At 44.3% G+C, this 14401-nt stretch overlaps 1 protein-coding gene across 1 annotated transcript; it reads right to left on the bottom strand.

The window, feature by feature from the left end:
- Positions 1-4988: 4988 nt before the first annotated feature.
- Positions 4989-6227, bottom strand: CCL21 (C-C motif chemokine ligand 21). The gene is made up of 4 exons (XM_025852937.2): positions 6015-6227; positions 5801-5921; positions 5530-5712; positions 4989-5435 (listed from the first exon to the last, which is right to left on the bottom strand). Exons 1-4 carry the CDS (start codon positions 6079-6081, stop codon positions 5393-5395), a joined length of 414 nt encoding a protein of 137 aa, XP_025708722.1. The 5' UTR covers positions 6082-6227; the 3' UTR covers positions 4989-5392.
- Between the last annotated feature and the right edge of the window lie 8174 nt (positions 6228-14401).

Here is a 14401-nt window from a genome sequence, read left to right as displayed (position 1 = left end):
AAAAATAGCACCTGGATGTGGGAAAGAAAGAGAACTTCACAAGAGAGACCAGTGAAGCTGAAGACATTTTCACAGGTAAATGATTAAAGCTAGGAAACAAATTGATTTTGAGCTTCATAAATAGCAGGTATAGACCCAGTCCCTCTGCCCTTCCTGTGCCATAATGCAAGGCAGAAGATGCCAAGTGTGTCAGTGGTACTGTGCTGTTAACCCCATATTGTTCCATTTTTAATTTAAAATTTTTAAAAGATTTCATTTATTTCAGAGAGAGAGAGCACACGCAGCAGGGAGGGGCAGAGGGAGAAGGAGAAGCAGACTCCCTGCTGAGCAGAGACCCCCCCCCATGTGGGACTCGATGCTAGGACCCCAGGATCATGACCTGGGCTGAAGGCAGATGCTTAATCAACTGAGCCACCCAGGTGCCTCATTTTTAATTTTTAAAAGAAATACATCAAAAGAAAGAACCTGGGGCGCCTGGGTGGCTCAGTCAGTTAAGCGTCTGCCTTCGGCTCAGGTCATGATCCTGGGGTCCTGGGATCGAGCCCCACGTCCGGCTCCCTGCTCAGCGGAGAGCCTGCTTCTCCCTCTCCCTCTGCCTGCCACTCTGCCTACTTATACTCTCTCTCTGTCAAATAAATAAATAAAACCTTAAAAAAAACCTTTAAAAAAAAAAAGAAAGAACCTAACTGTCATTGGTGATCATGTCCCTCTAAAGGCTGGATTGATGAGTAAAGAACGAAGTAGTGGCTAGCCAAAGTGTGGCCCAGGTATAGTGTGTGGCGGGGGGGGTGTGTGTGTTAAGACATCTGGCTGCTTAGTTTGGAATTAGTTTCAGGTTCATATGACTGAGGTTGTTAAGATGTTTTTATTAGCCATAATTCTGGGAGATCTTACTAGCTCTGTCCATCCCTTACATTTTTATCAAAGGGGTGCTTAAAGGATTCACAAACAAGGAGGACCAGGGGAAGCAGGAGGCTTCTGATTCTGAGGCAGCCCACCATTTCATAAGTGTGTGTGTGTTATTTCACGGAAGAGAAAATGACAAAATCATTTAAAAACATGGTATTAGTAATTTTCTGGATGGCCCTGAGGATGACTTATTTGTAGCAGATAATATTGACCCAGTTTTAAAGCAATGAAATGTTTTAGTGCTTCAGTGTAAAGGAAAACTCTGGATTCCAGGGATTACAGTGAGTTTTCATGATGGGGGGTGATGATTTTGTAAACTTTGAGGATGATTGATCTTTAGAATTTGTTTTCTTCTTTTCTTTTACATTTCTAGTAGAAGTCATTAATTGTCTTCTTGTTGAACATTGGTATACTAGTATTCATAAAATATTTTTACATATGCATGAGTGAGGCATTGGAAGTTCTTCAAATTTATAATTTTATTGTGTGCTTTATACCTGTTTTTATGGAAATATTTCCTGTCTAAGCAGCATCTTTGGAAAGTTACCTTTATGTCCTCTCTCATTTGGGCCTTTACACACATACACACACCAAAAACATTTACTATAGTTTTAGTTGGGGCTCAGGAAGAAGTAAAAATAAATGCATGTGTTTAATTTGCCGTCTTTACCCTGAACTCCTACTAGTCTTTGAATTTATTAAGATTTTATTTATTTTTTGACAGAGAGAGAGAGACAGCGAGAGGGAACACAAGCAGGGGGAGTGGGAGAAGGAGAAACAGGCTTCCCACTGAGCAGGGAGCCCGATGCGGGGCTCGATCCTAGGACCCTGGGATCATGACCTGAGCCGAAGGCAGACGCTTCATGACTGAGCCACCCAGGCGCCCCTAGTCTTTGAATTTAATTGTGTCGATCTTTTCTTTTATGGTTTGTGTTTTATGGTTTTACATCTTAAGAAGTTCTTTTCTATGTCAAGGTGATAAACATACTCATCTACGGTTTCTTCTATTCCGTATATTTTAAACATTAGGTCTTTCATTGACCTCAAATGATGAAACATTTGAAAAATACTGAAGCTGTGATAATGGCAAGACAGAAGTATTTTTAAAGATATTTATTTATTCATTAGAGAGAGCGCATGAGCAAAAGGGGGGAAGGGAGAGGAACAAGCAGATTCCACACTGAGCACAGAGCCCGATCTCAGGACCCTGAGATCATGATCTGAGCCAAACCAAGAGCTGGAATCTTCACCAGCTGAACCACCCAGGTGCCCCACAAGATAGAGGTATTTTAAAAATGGAAGAGAAGTTAGAACTTAGGAAAAAAAACCCTAAAGGCTGAGTGATAAAGGAAAAGTAAGCAAAGTGCACTACTTTGCTATGCAGCGAATAATTACATGGTCTTTCCAATGTAAACACTGATCATGATCTAAATATAGTGGTATGACTATATTTAGAGGATAGGGTGACAGAAGAGGAAAGTTGGTAAAAGAGTTAAATCTCTTTTTATTTTTTATTTATTTTTTTAAAAATATTCTATTTATTTATTTGAGAGAGAGCACAAGCGGGGGGTGGGTGTGAGGAGGAGCAGAGAGAGAGGGACAAGCAGGCTCTCTGCTGAGCAGGGAACCCGACATGGGGCCCAATCCCAGGACCTTGAGAAGGCAGCTGCTTAACTGACTGAGCCGCCCAGGCTCCCCAAATCTCCACTTTTTATAATAGGAAGCCAATTGGCAATGTTTAAAATAGATAAACCAAGAAACAGAAGTATGAACAAAATATTTAGACGTATGGCACCAACTCCTAGAAGAAGTTGCTTAAGAGTTAAAATGTGCAGGAAATGGTTTTCAGAATAAGTCATTTGGTACTTTTCAATATTTTTAAAAACCATAAGTATGTATTATTTGATTTTTAAAAATTATGCATCTTACAGAAAAAAGAACAGGATAACATTGTCAAAGATGAAGGCAGACAAAGAGAGTGGTCACTCATTTTCTGATGTAATAAAGAATATATTGCACGCCTGCTCAGGGAAGGGTTTGAGGCACATACAAGGCATGTAATGTGGCAGGATAATTTAGCAAAATACGAAGTTTTGTTTGTTCTGCCTATGTGTTTCCTTTCTCTCTCTGGAGCAAACAAGAGTTTTGGCAGGGCTGAGAACAGAGGCATCCTGATGTCAAAGGCCCTTCTGCCTTTGTAAAAGTCCAAAGCAAACCTGGGAAGAGCTTATGTCCCGGAGGGACTGGGAGGAAGGATTTTGAAGAGAGGTCTTTATGACTAGGAGGGAATTGGTGTGCAGGTCCAGCGGTGGACTCTGATGTAGCAAGTGGCAGCACCTGAGTACACGGCTCTGGGGGTGTCTGGGGAAGCCAGGTTCAAGCCCAGAGGCTCTCATAGCTGAATTTCCATGTCTCAAATATGGCCCAGAGCTAAGAGTTTGCGAGTTCAGCACCTGAAGAGCCATACTGACTAGTACTACAGGGTACTGTATGTATGCGAATGCTAAAGCATTCGCTGGTAAGACTAATGTCCAGAGATGGGATGGTGTGTGTGTGTGTGGTGGGGGGCAGGTAGGAAGCCTCCTCTGGGCCTTGGTGTTTTTCTGACCTTTTGCACAGCCCTTGGTAGCGGGGGGATCTCAAGACTGCCAGATGAACTCCTCACTAGCACTCCAGTGCAGGGGCTCGGAGTAATATTAAGGTCATTGGTAGCACATTTTAAAAAGCAGGTGTTCGGGCGCCTGGGTGGCTCAGTTGGTTGGGCGACTGCCTTCGGCTCAGGTCATGATCCTGGAGTCCTGGGATCGAGTCCCGCATCGGGCTCCCCGCTCAGCGGGGAGTCTGCTTCTCCCTCTGACCCTTTGACCCTCTTCCCTCTTGTGCTCTCTATCTCTCATTCTCTCTCTCTCAAATAAATAAAATCTTTAAAAATTTTTTTTCAAAAAAAAAATAAAATGCAGGTGTTCTTGCACATCTGAGTTTGCAGACTAGGATCATACCTGCTACACAAGGATAGCTGGGAGAGCCCCTGTTTTCACCGGTTGCAGGAGGAGCAGACAGCAAGTATTTTAATGACTTTATGATAAGTAGTAAATGATGTGGTGTGCTCAGGCTCCCACTGAAGGAAAAGATGGTGGGGCAGTCACCTCTAGCTTCTTGCTCCTCACCCAGGATCTATTTCCTTCTTTCTCACATGGCCTGGCCCCCATGATGGTCGTCCCTCTCTCTATAATAGGGGTGAAGGAGGGAGTAAGAGGATCTCTGCTCCGGGGAGAAAGAGGTAGAGGAGAGCCAGACCAGAGTCTTTTTTGGAGAGGACACTGATTTACATCTGAATTCTGGGGTTCTGAATACCTGGCAGAGGTTAAAGGGGCTTGGTCTCCAGAGGTTAAAGGGTTTAAAGTACCCTAGGGGAGAAAAGAAGGGAAGGGCTGGAGGCTTTCACAGCTGGAAGGGAGTTGAGGGAGTCAAGAAGCCCAGATCACAATAAAGACGCACACAGCCCTATTAAACAAAGGGGGATCCAACTTCACTGATTAGGGCAGAAGGGAATCCACTTGGATGTTTGGGAAGGGATCCCAGGGGTGGAACTGTGCTATAGGGTAGGTTTAGTAGAACTTGAGTTTGCCTGTGTTACAGGTCTCCCTTCCAAGGAAGGACTTGGGAGTTCACATTCAGAAGCCCCCCAGGGAAAGTAGAGGCAGTCCCAGGCAGAGCTAGGAAAAGATCTGGAGGCCACTCCTGGAGTGAGAGAATGCTGGATACAATCAGGAAAGGGCTCTCTTCAGGGTCTCAGAGGCCCGCAGAGCCTTTGGAGATGTGTGCTGTGGGTCCACCATCTCTCACTGACAGGGATTTCTCAGAGACCAGGGGCAGCCCAGGTCCCTTCTACTGCCAAGGTAGCTGGGGTGGGGATGGGGGGCAAAGAAACTCTTGGAGTAGGTGAGAAAATAGAATTAGGTAATAGAATTAGCTAAACCAGGTTTAGCTCTTGGCTGGGACCCCAGAGTGTGTTGACCCCACCCAGTAGTGATAGTGACACTAGCTTCCCCATGGGCACAAACACACAGAAACAGATATTTGGGTGGGAGACTGGAACAGGTTTTTATTGTTAGGTATAAATCATGTTTACGAGGAAGCAGTGGGTGCAGTGGGAGCAGGGTCAGGTCCAGAGGGTCTTGGGTGACCTTTCCTCAGAGGGGACAGCCCTGCTGCCTCCTCTCACGCTTTCTGGGAGACTATCCCTCCGCTGCCTTTCTGGGCCTGGCCTGGTGTGGGCAACTCAGCCATGCGGGGTAGGGCTGGGAATACAGAAGGGATGGTTGAAGCAGGAGAAGGGGTGGGGCAAGGCCAGCATGAGGTGGTTGCTCCAGGGCCCCTAGGGCCCCTGAGTCCACCCTTTCTCCTAGCCCACTTCTTGCTCCTTGGATCAGGGCTCCAAGCCCTGGTGAGGCTGGTGGGGGCCTCCTGGGCTCCAGGCTGGTCACTGGGCTATGGACCCTTTTGGGGTCTGTGGCTGTTCAGTCCTGGGAGGGCAGAAGAGGGGAGGGGCTTGAGGGGCTGAGCGAGGCTCCCCTTTGCTTCCCCCCCCCCCCGCCCCCGTCCCTTTAGCTTCCTCACCTCTTACAGCCTTTGGAGCCCTTTCCCTTCTTGCCAGACTTGGGAGCCCTCTTGTCCTTCTTACAGCCCTGGACTTGTTTCTGTGGGGCCGGTGGCTGGTCCAGACGCTGCATCAGCTGCTGCACCCAGGTCTCTTTAGGGTCTGCACACAGCTCTGGTTGAGAGCGCTTCCGAGGTGAGAACCTGGGGGTTGGGCATGAGCAAGCCGGTCCTAGTCTTGCCCCCCAGGCCCTCCCCCCTCGGCGGCACCCATCCTCTTGCACTCACTCACAGGATGGCCGGGATGGGGCAGCCCAAACTTGGCTCCTGCTTCCGGTAGCTGCGGACAACCCGGGCGGGAATCTTCCTCAGGCTGTACTTGAGGCAACAGTCCTGTGCCCCTCCGTCACTGCCTGCAGGGTGGGGTTTACCGGGAGCCAGGGCTTCTTGTAGGCTCCGACCCAGCCTCCCCTTCTCCCCATCCTTGGCCACTCCCTCCTTGGTACCTTGGGTCCAGGGGATGCAGAAGAGAAGGACCACGACAAGGAGGCTCAGAGCCAGTGACTGAGCCATGGCTGTGGTGGCGGGTGAGTGTGAGGCCAGAGCAGTGGGCGAGGCGGACCGCTGCAAGCTGGGGGTCCGTGTGCCGGCTAGGACCGGACTATTGCCTATTTATGCAGGCAGACACTTTCACTTCCTCCGTCCCCAGTCACTCTGTCCAGGCAAGAATAGGGATCTCCCTCCTTTTCCTTCCTGAAAGGCAGATCCTGTCCTGGCACCCAGCCTCACGAGTATGCGGAAACAAAAACTTCACACGGCTCGTCAGGCTCAGCAGGGTTCCAAGCCGCCTGAGTCTTTCTCCTCAATATAAGTTGATTTTGTCAGGGCCTCTTTTTTATTTTATCTTATTTATTTATTTATTTTTAAAGATTTTATTTATTTATTTGACAGAGAGAGACACAGCGAGAGAGGGAACACAAGCAGGGGGAGTGGGAGAGGGAGAAGCAGGCTTCCCGCCGAGCAGGGGGCTCGATGCGGGGCTCGATCCCAGGACCCTGGGATCACGACCTGAGCCGAAAGCAGACGCTTAACAACTGAGCCACCCAGGCGCCCGTGTCAGGCCCTCTTTCTACCTTTCGCCACTGTCTTGGTGCAGGCCTCCCCACCTCTCCCCTGGAATGTTCCCCAGGAAGATTGCCTCTTCACTGCATTCCGGGTTCCACACTCTCCCCATCCTTCCAGCAGGCTGAGGACTGTTCCTAAAATGCACATCTGATTATTGGACTGTAAGGGTTCTTTCTCTGTTCTGGACAATAGACCCTTATCAGATACAGGATTTGTAAAACTTTCCTCCCTTTCTGTGGGTTTTCACTCTCCTGATAGTGTCCTTTGATACACAGAATTTTAAAATTTTGATGAAGTCCAATTTATCTATTTTTCTGTTGCCTGTGCTTTTGTTGTCATATTTAAGAAACCATTGTCAAATCCAAGGCCATGAAGGTTTCCCCTTGTTTTTTTTCCCCCAGCTTTATTGAGGTATAACTGAAAAATAAAATCTATGTATTTAAAATGTTACAATGTGATGATTTCATATAGGTATACATTGTGAAATAATTACCACAATCAAGTTAATTAATGCCTCCATCACTTCACATAGTGACCTTTTTCTTTTCTTGTGGTGAGAATGTTTAAGATATATTTTCTTAGCAAATTTCAAGTGTACAATATAGTATTATTATTTTTTTTAAACATTTTTTAAAAGATTTTATTTATTTGTTTGACAGAGCGAGAGACAGCGAGAGCAGGAACACAAGCAGGGGGAGTGGGAAAGGGAGAAGCAGGCTTCCCGCTGAGCAGGGAGCCCGATGGAGGGCTCGATCCCAGGACCCTGGGATCATGACCTGAGCTGAAGGCAGATGCCCAACGACTGAGCCACCCAGGCGGCCCCTACAATATAGTATTATTAACTACAGTGACCATATTGTACATTCATTCCTTAAAACTTGTTCATCTTATAACTGAAAGTTTGTAACCTTTGACCAACATTTCTCCATTCTCTCCCTGCCCCAAACCCCTGGTAACCACCATTCTGTTTCTATGTGTCTGAATTTTTTTTTTAATTACACTTATAAGTGATACGGTGTAGTATTTGTGTTTCTGTCTGGCTTATTTCACTTAGTAAAAGGCTTTCTAGGTTCATCCATGTTGTCTCAAAGGGCAGTTTCTTCTTTTTTAATGGCTGAATAATATTCCATTGTATGTATATACCAGATCTTCTTTATCCATTCATCCATCAATAGACACTTAGGTTGTTTCCGTGTCTTGGCTGTTGTAAATAATGATACAGTGAACAAGAGAGGACAAATATCACTTTGAGGCAGTGGTTTCATTTCCTTTGGATATATACCCAAAAGAGGGATTGCTAGATCATATGATAGTTCTATTTTTAATTATTTGAGCAATATCTATACTGTTTTTCATAATGGATGTACCAATTTACATTCTCATCAACAAGGTTACAGTGTTCCCTTTTCTCCACACCCTCTCCAACATTTATCTCTTGTCTTTCCTTTTTTTATTTGAGAGAGAGAGAGAGGGCAAGAGCACAAGGATGAGCATGAGGGGAGGGGTAGAGGGGAGAAGGGGGGAGGACAAGAGTGAGAGGGGGAAGGGGCAGAGGGAGAGGGAGAAGCAGACTCCCTGCTCAGTGGGGAGTCCCATGTGATGCAGAGCTAGATCCCAGAACCCTGAGATCAGGACTTGAGCAGAAGACTGACACTTAACCAACTGAGCTATCCCAGGCACACCTATCTCTTGTCTTTCTGATACTAGGCATTCTAACAGGAATGAGGTGATATGTCATTGTGGTTTTGGTTTGCATTTCTCTGATGATTCTCTGCACCTCCTTGCCCAGTGCAGAGCTTGATGCCGAAATCAAGAGTTGGATCCTTAGCCGATTGAGCTGCCCAGGTGCCCTGATTACTATAGCATTTTAATATAGTTTGAAATCAGGAATTATGATGCCTCCAGCTTAGTTTTTCTTTTTCAAGATTCGGGCTATTTGGGGTCTTTTGTGGTTCAATATGAATTTTAGGTTTTCTTTTTTCTATTTCTGTGAAAGAATGCCATTGGAATTTTGATAGAGATTGCATTGAATCTGTAGCTCACTTTGGGTAGTATGGACGTTTTAACACTAATAATATTCTAATCAAAGAACACAGGATATCTTTCCATTTATTTGTGTCTCCTCTTCAATTTCTTTCATCAGTGTCTTATATTTTTCAGTTTATAGGTCTTTCACCTCCTTGGTTAAATTTATTCCTAAGTATTTTATTGTTTTTAATGATATTGTAAGTGGGATTATTTCTTAATTTCTCTTCTAGATAGTTTGTTGTTAGTGTATAGAAATGCAACTGATTTTTGTATGTTGATTTTGTATCCTGCAACTTTACTGAATTTATTAGTTCTAACAGTTTTTTTGGTGGAGTCCTTGGGATTTTCTATGTATAAGATCAAGACATCTACAAGCAGAGACAGTTTTACTTCCTTTCTGAGCTGGTTGCTTTTTATTTCTTTTTCTTGCCTAATTGCCCTGGCTAGGACTTCCGGTACTGAGTTGAATAGAAGTGATAATAGTAAGCACGCTTGTTTTGTTCCTAATCTTCCCCAATGTGGGGCTCAAACTCACAACCCTGAGATCAAGAGTCACATGATCTGCCAACTGAGCCAGCCAGGTGCCCCGGATATTTTTTTTACATAAACTCTGTGACCAATGTGGGGCTTGAACTCAGACCCCTACATCAAGAGTCTCAAGTTCTACTGACTGAGCCAGCCAGGTGCCCCAGTTTTGTTCTTAGAGAAAAAGCTTTCAATCTTTTGCTCTTGAGGATGATGTTAGCTGAAAGCTTGTCATCTATGACCTTATTTATATTGAGATACGTTCCTTCTATACCTAATTTATTGAGAGTTTTTATCATGAAATGATGTTGAATTTTGTCAAATGCTTTTACATCTGTTGAGATGATCATATAATTTTTATCCTTCATTCTGTTAATGTCGTGTTTCACATTTGTTGATTTGAGTATATGACCCGTTTTGCATCCCAGGGATAAATCCCACTTGATCATAGTGTATGACTCTTAATGTGTTGCTGAATATGTTTTGTAAGTATTTTGTTGAGGACTTTGCCTGTATGTTAAACAGGGATATTGGCCTGTAATTTTATTATCTTGCAGTGCTCTTGTCTGGCTTTGGTATCAGGGTGAGGCTGGGCTCATAAAATGAGTTTGGGAGTGTTCCTTCATCTTCAATTTTGGATAAGAGTTTCAGAAGGATTGGTATTACTTCTTCTTTAAATGTTTGGTAGAATTCATCAGTGAAGGATTCACCTGGTAGAATTTACCAGGACCATCTATCTGGTCCTGGGCTTTTCTCTGTTGGGAGATTTATTATTACTGATTTAATGTCCTAACTAGTTATAGGTCTATTTAGATTTTCTATTTCTTCATGATTCAGTCTTGGTAGGTTGTATGTTCCTAGGAATTCATCCATATCCTCTAGATTATCCAATTTGTTGGTATATAATTGTTCAGCGTGGTCTCTTAAGATCCTTTGTATTTGTGTGGTATCATTTGGAATGTCTTCTTTTTCATTTCTGATTTTGTTTTCCAATAGAAACCTCCAGATGTTTCCATTGCTACACAAATTTACATCACCACCAACAGCGTATTATGGTTCCCTTTTCTCCACATCCTCACCAACACTTATTTTTTGTCTTTTTGGTTAATAGCCAGTCTGACAGGTGTGAGGTGATATCTCATTGTTGTTTGATTTGCATTTCCCTGATCATTAGTGATGTTGAGCATCTTTTCATGTGCCTGTTGGCCATCTGTATGTCTTTGGAAAGATGTTTATTCAAATCCTCTACTAATTTTTTAATTTTTTAAATATTAAGTTAATATTAATAAACTTAATATTAAGTTTAAATATGAATTCTCTATATATTTTGGACATTAGTCTGTTCTTGGATGTGTGATTTGCAAATACCTCTTCTGATTCAGTAGGTTACCCTTCATTTTGCTGATGGTTTTCTTTGCTGTGCAAAAGTTTTCTAGTTTTGATGTAATCCCATTTGTTTATTTTAGCTTTTGTTGTCCTTGCCTGAGGAGATTGGCACCCCCCACCCCGAAAAATATATTGCTAAGACTGATGTCAAAGAGCTTACTGTCTGTGTTTTCTTCTAGGAGTTTCATGGTTTCAGGTTTTATACTCCAAGTCAGACTCAATAATTTCAATTGCCTTATCTTCAAGTATCTGATCCTTCCTTCCACCTTCTCAAGTTTGTTGTTGAATTCCCCTAATGAATTTTTTCATTTAAATTATTGTATTTTTGGCTTGGGCACCTGGGTGGCTCAGTTGGTTTAATGTCTGACTCTTGGTTTTGGCTCAGGTCATGATCTCAGGGTCCTGAGATCAAGCCTTGCGTTGGACTCCATGCTCATTCTCCCTCTCCCTCTGCCCCTCCTCTCTCTCTCTCTCTCAAACAAATAAAATCTTTAAAAATTAAATTATTGCATTTTTGGCTCTAGAATGTTTGTTTGGTTCATTTTTTTTTTAAAGATTTTATTTGACAGAGAGGGAGTGGGAGAGGGAGAAGCAGACTTCACGCAGAGAAGGGAGCCCAACACGGGGCTCGATCCCAGGACCCCAGGATCATGACCTGAACCGAAGGCAGATGCTTAATGACTGAGCCATCCAGGTGCCCCGTTTGGTTCATTTTTAATAATTTGTACTTCTTTATTGATAGTCTCATGTTCTTCATACATCATTTTTGAGATTTCCCGTTGTTCTTTGTCCATGGTCTCCTTCAGCCCTTTGAACATATTTTAGACAGTTAAAGTCTTCATCTAATATGTCCAATGTGTGGGGTTCCTTATGGATGGTTTCTGTCAAATACTTTTTCTCCTGTGAATAGGCTGTATTTTCTTGTTTTTTTTTGTATGTCTTGTAGTTTTGTTTTTTTTTTGAGAACTTGACATTCTGAATATTATAATGTGGTATCTGTGGAAAGCTGATTCTTTCATTCCTTAGGGGTTGCAGATATTTGTTTGCTAAGGGCTGCAGCCATGTGTTTCGACTTTTCCAAGCAATTTTTGCCAGGTGTGTATTCTTTGTTTTGTGTGGTCCCTGAGGTTTCTGTTCTGTTATCTCTGCAGTTAGCCAGTGGCCTGACAAAGGTTTCTCTATCCATCTACCACTAAAAGGGTTCTGTCCCTTTTAATATTGTGATTTATGCCACCATGGAAGCTGCTGCAGCCCAAGAGGTCTGCAACCAAGGCAAGCGTATCACCTGTCCTTCAGGGAACCCCCAGACCAACCAAAATGCACAACCCCCAATTTTTGGAGGACAAGATTCTCTGCTACCAGCAAGATACTCCAGGAATGTGGCCCCTTTCCCTACAGCATTAGCTGGTAGCTAGTTGATGCATGATGCTCTCTTATGAAAGATCAAGCATCCTCTCCCTTCATCAAGCACACCCCTGATTGTTATAAGTGTCTAATCAAGTTACAGAGTCTTGAAATAGGTACTCCCAATTGCTCTTTCCAGTTCAATGGTTGCTTCAGTGGAGGGATCAACCCCTAGAGCTTCCTACTCTACCATTTTGCATGCTGTCATTCCTATAGTTTAGTTTTTAACGTTTTAAATCTTTTATCCATTTGGAGCTGGTGTATGGTGTGAGTATTATTAGGTCATGACTTAGAATCTGTGTTTAAAACCAGATTGGGACTTCAGAGTTGTGATTATCAGATTAGGACTGGAAAATCCATCTAGTTCCCAGAGTGCTAACCTCAACACCATGCCCCCTCATCCCCAGGCTTATCCTAGATTTCTGAAGGACAGCTTGTATGGGGACAGGGAGACCATAGAGAGATGTGGAGAGGATAAGAATTGGGAGGAATAAAGTCAGGACAGGGTGGGCCAAGTACAAGATAGTGACAGAAATATTATGCCCATGATAGGGGTGTTTTTGTGGGATACAGAGGGGGTGGGGATTGGAGATGGGGATATTTTTGGATAGGGATGAGGATGTGGTGTTTTATCCCAAGGCCCACTGAGTAGAAGGACTGAAATCTGAGTGAATTAAAGGAGAGATAATTGAGCTCTTGAGCCTGAGGTTTTACAACAGGCTGAGACCTTAAGCAGAGCAGGGAGAGCCTCAGCTGGCAAGAGGCTGGCATTCTTGGGACAGGACTGGGCAAAAACAAAGAGATAAGATTTCTTGGGTCATTTACCTGGTCTGATGGTAGATCCTGGCACCAGAAAACTTAATTCCCATATCTTCAATCTCCTTCCCCACCTACGTCACCCTCTGTGGAAGTGACTAAGTAAGGAGTGAGCAGCCTGTTTCTGAAGAGTTCCCAGAGAGGTAGGATAGCATGGGTCTGGGCAGGGGTCATGTAGATGATTCCAGAGGCATATCATATTAAATTGTTCCTACCGTTTCCAAATTTGGCTGTACTTCAGAATCACATGAGGAGCTCATTAGAAATACAGAATTAGAGACATCACTCTAAACCATCTTTTTTTTTTTAAGATTTCATTTATTTATTTGTGTGAGAGCGAGTGAGCAGGGGTAGGAGCAGAGAGAGAAGGACAAGCAGACTGCGCTGAACATGGAACCTGAGCTGGGGTTTAATCCCATGACCCCAAGATCATGACCCAAGCCAAAATCAAGAGTCTGATGCCCAACCACTGAGCCACCCAGGTGCCCCCCCTCCCCAGACCATCTTAAATAGAATCTTAGAATAGAGCCAAAGGTTCTGTATTTTTTTAAGGTTCTCCAGATACTTTCAAACATTTGGTGGGGTGGGGCTGGGAGAGCCACCTGGGTCTATTTTGCTCCTCCTCCTAAACTCCAGATGGGCACAGAGCCTGTAGTAGGTAAGTAACAAAGATGGTCTGCAGGAACAGGAAGCTAGAGTGATACACCCCCAACCTTCCTGAGGGATGGGACTTTCTGGCCTGGCACAATGTATAGAAAAAGGGAGAGCATGGCTGGGAAGAGTTGGGGACTGTGCTATTTCCTTTCCTAAAATCCCAGGTTCCCTCTGTCTCCCAAGATGTCCTGTCCTTCCCCTTATTTATGCCATCATGGGGGGAGGCTCTTTTTTGTCAGATGGTGTCCACAGCCTCCTTAGATCCCATCCTTGACTGCCTTTCCTCTACTCAGGATGCTTTTCCTAGGATCTACTCTAAGTCCCTACCTCTGAACTTGAACTTGTACTGGTAGATCAGCTATAGGGAGATGTTTTATCCTGGAGATATTGGGGCCTCCATGCTTATTCCTAGGACTTATAACCTTAAGTTAGGGACCCTGAGAAAAGCAAGGGAAAGACTGAGGCTTTGCTGGAGGTAGAACTTGGCTGGACAAAAAGCCAGAACTGGAAAGAGCTGCTCTCAGAGCAGGAAGATGACAGCAAGTCTCTGCCACACACTAGGCTGCAGGTGACTGAGCCTATGAGGTGGAGGTGGGGGGCATGGCAGGGAGGCAGTGGGGGAGTCTGGAAGGTAGTGGAGACCTGGTATAGATACAGTCCACAGAAGAGGGGTTGAGACAATGGAAGGAGTTGTTATTCTTTGGGAACTCAAGACTGCCACACAGCCATTCCTCTGCTCTCAGCTGCTGGCCTGGGCTCATTCCATCCATAGTTCCACTTGAACCCTAAGCTTGGTGCGGGGGTGGTGGTGGTCTGGAGCTTGCAGCCCTGAACCAAGCCCCTCTTTTGATCCTCAAGATAGGCTGGAATATAGACATCGGGGAAAGGAACACAGAGATTTGAATGACTTTCTGTCTAACAAGGGTCAAACGGTCTGGGCACCTTGGTGCTCCTG

The sequence above is a fragment of the Callorhinus ursinus genome, unplaced genomic scaffold, assembly GCF_003265705.2.
Source record: "Callorhinus ursinus isolate GAN/ISIS: 27379988/994484 unplaced genomic scaffold, GSC_fseal_2.0 scaffold42, whole genome shotgun sequence".
NCBI classification, from domain to species: domain Eukaryota; kingdom Metazoa; phylum Chordata; class Mammalia; order Carnivora; family Otariidae; genus Callorhinus; species Callorhinus ursinus.
This window is presented reverse-complemented; position numbering and strand designations above follow the sequence as displayed.

What these genes read in the sequence shown, in the direction of transcription:
- CCL21 (XM_025852937.2), bottom strand. Translation starts at nt 6,081, where the DNA reads ATGGCTCAGTCACTGGCTCTGAGCCTCCTTGTCGTGGTCCTTCTCTTC. An exon ending in CTGCATCCCCTGGACCCAAG is followed by an intron (nt 5,922 to 6,014) that starts GTACCAAGGAGG and finishes CCCACCCTGCAG; the next exon opens with GCAGTGACGGAGGGGCACAG. An exon ending in TGCCCCATCCCGGCCATCCT is followed by an intron (nt 5,713 to 5,800) that starts GTGAGTGAGTGC and finishes CCCAACCCCCAG; the next exon opens with GTTCTCACCTCGGAAGCGCT.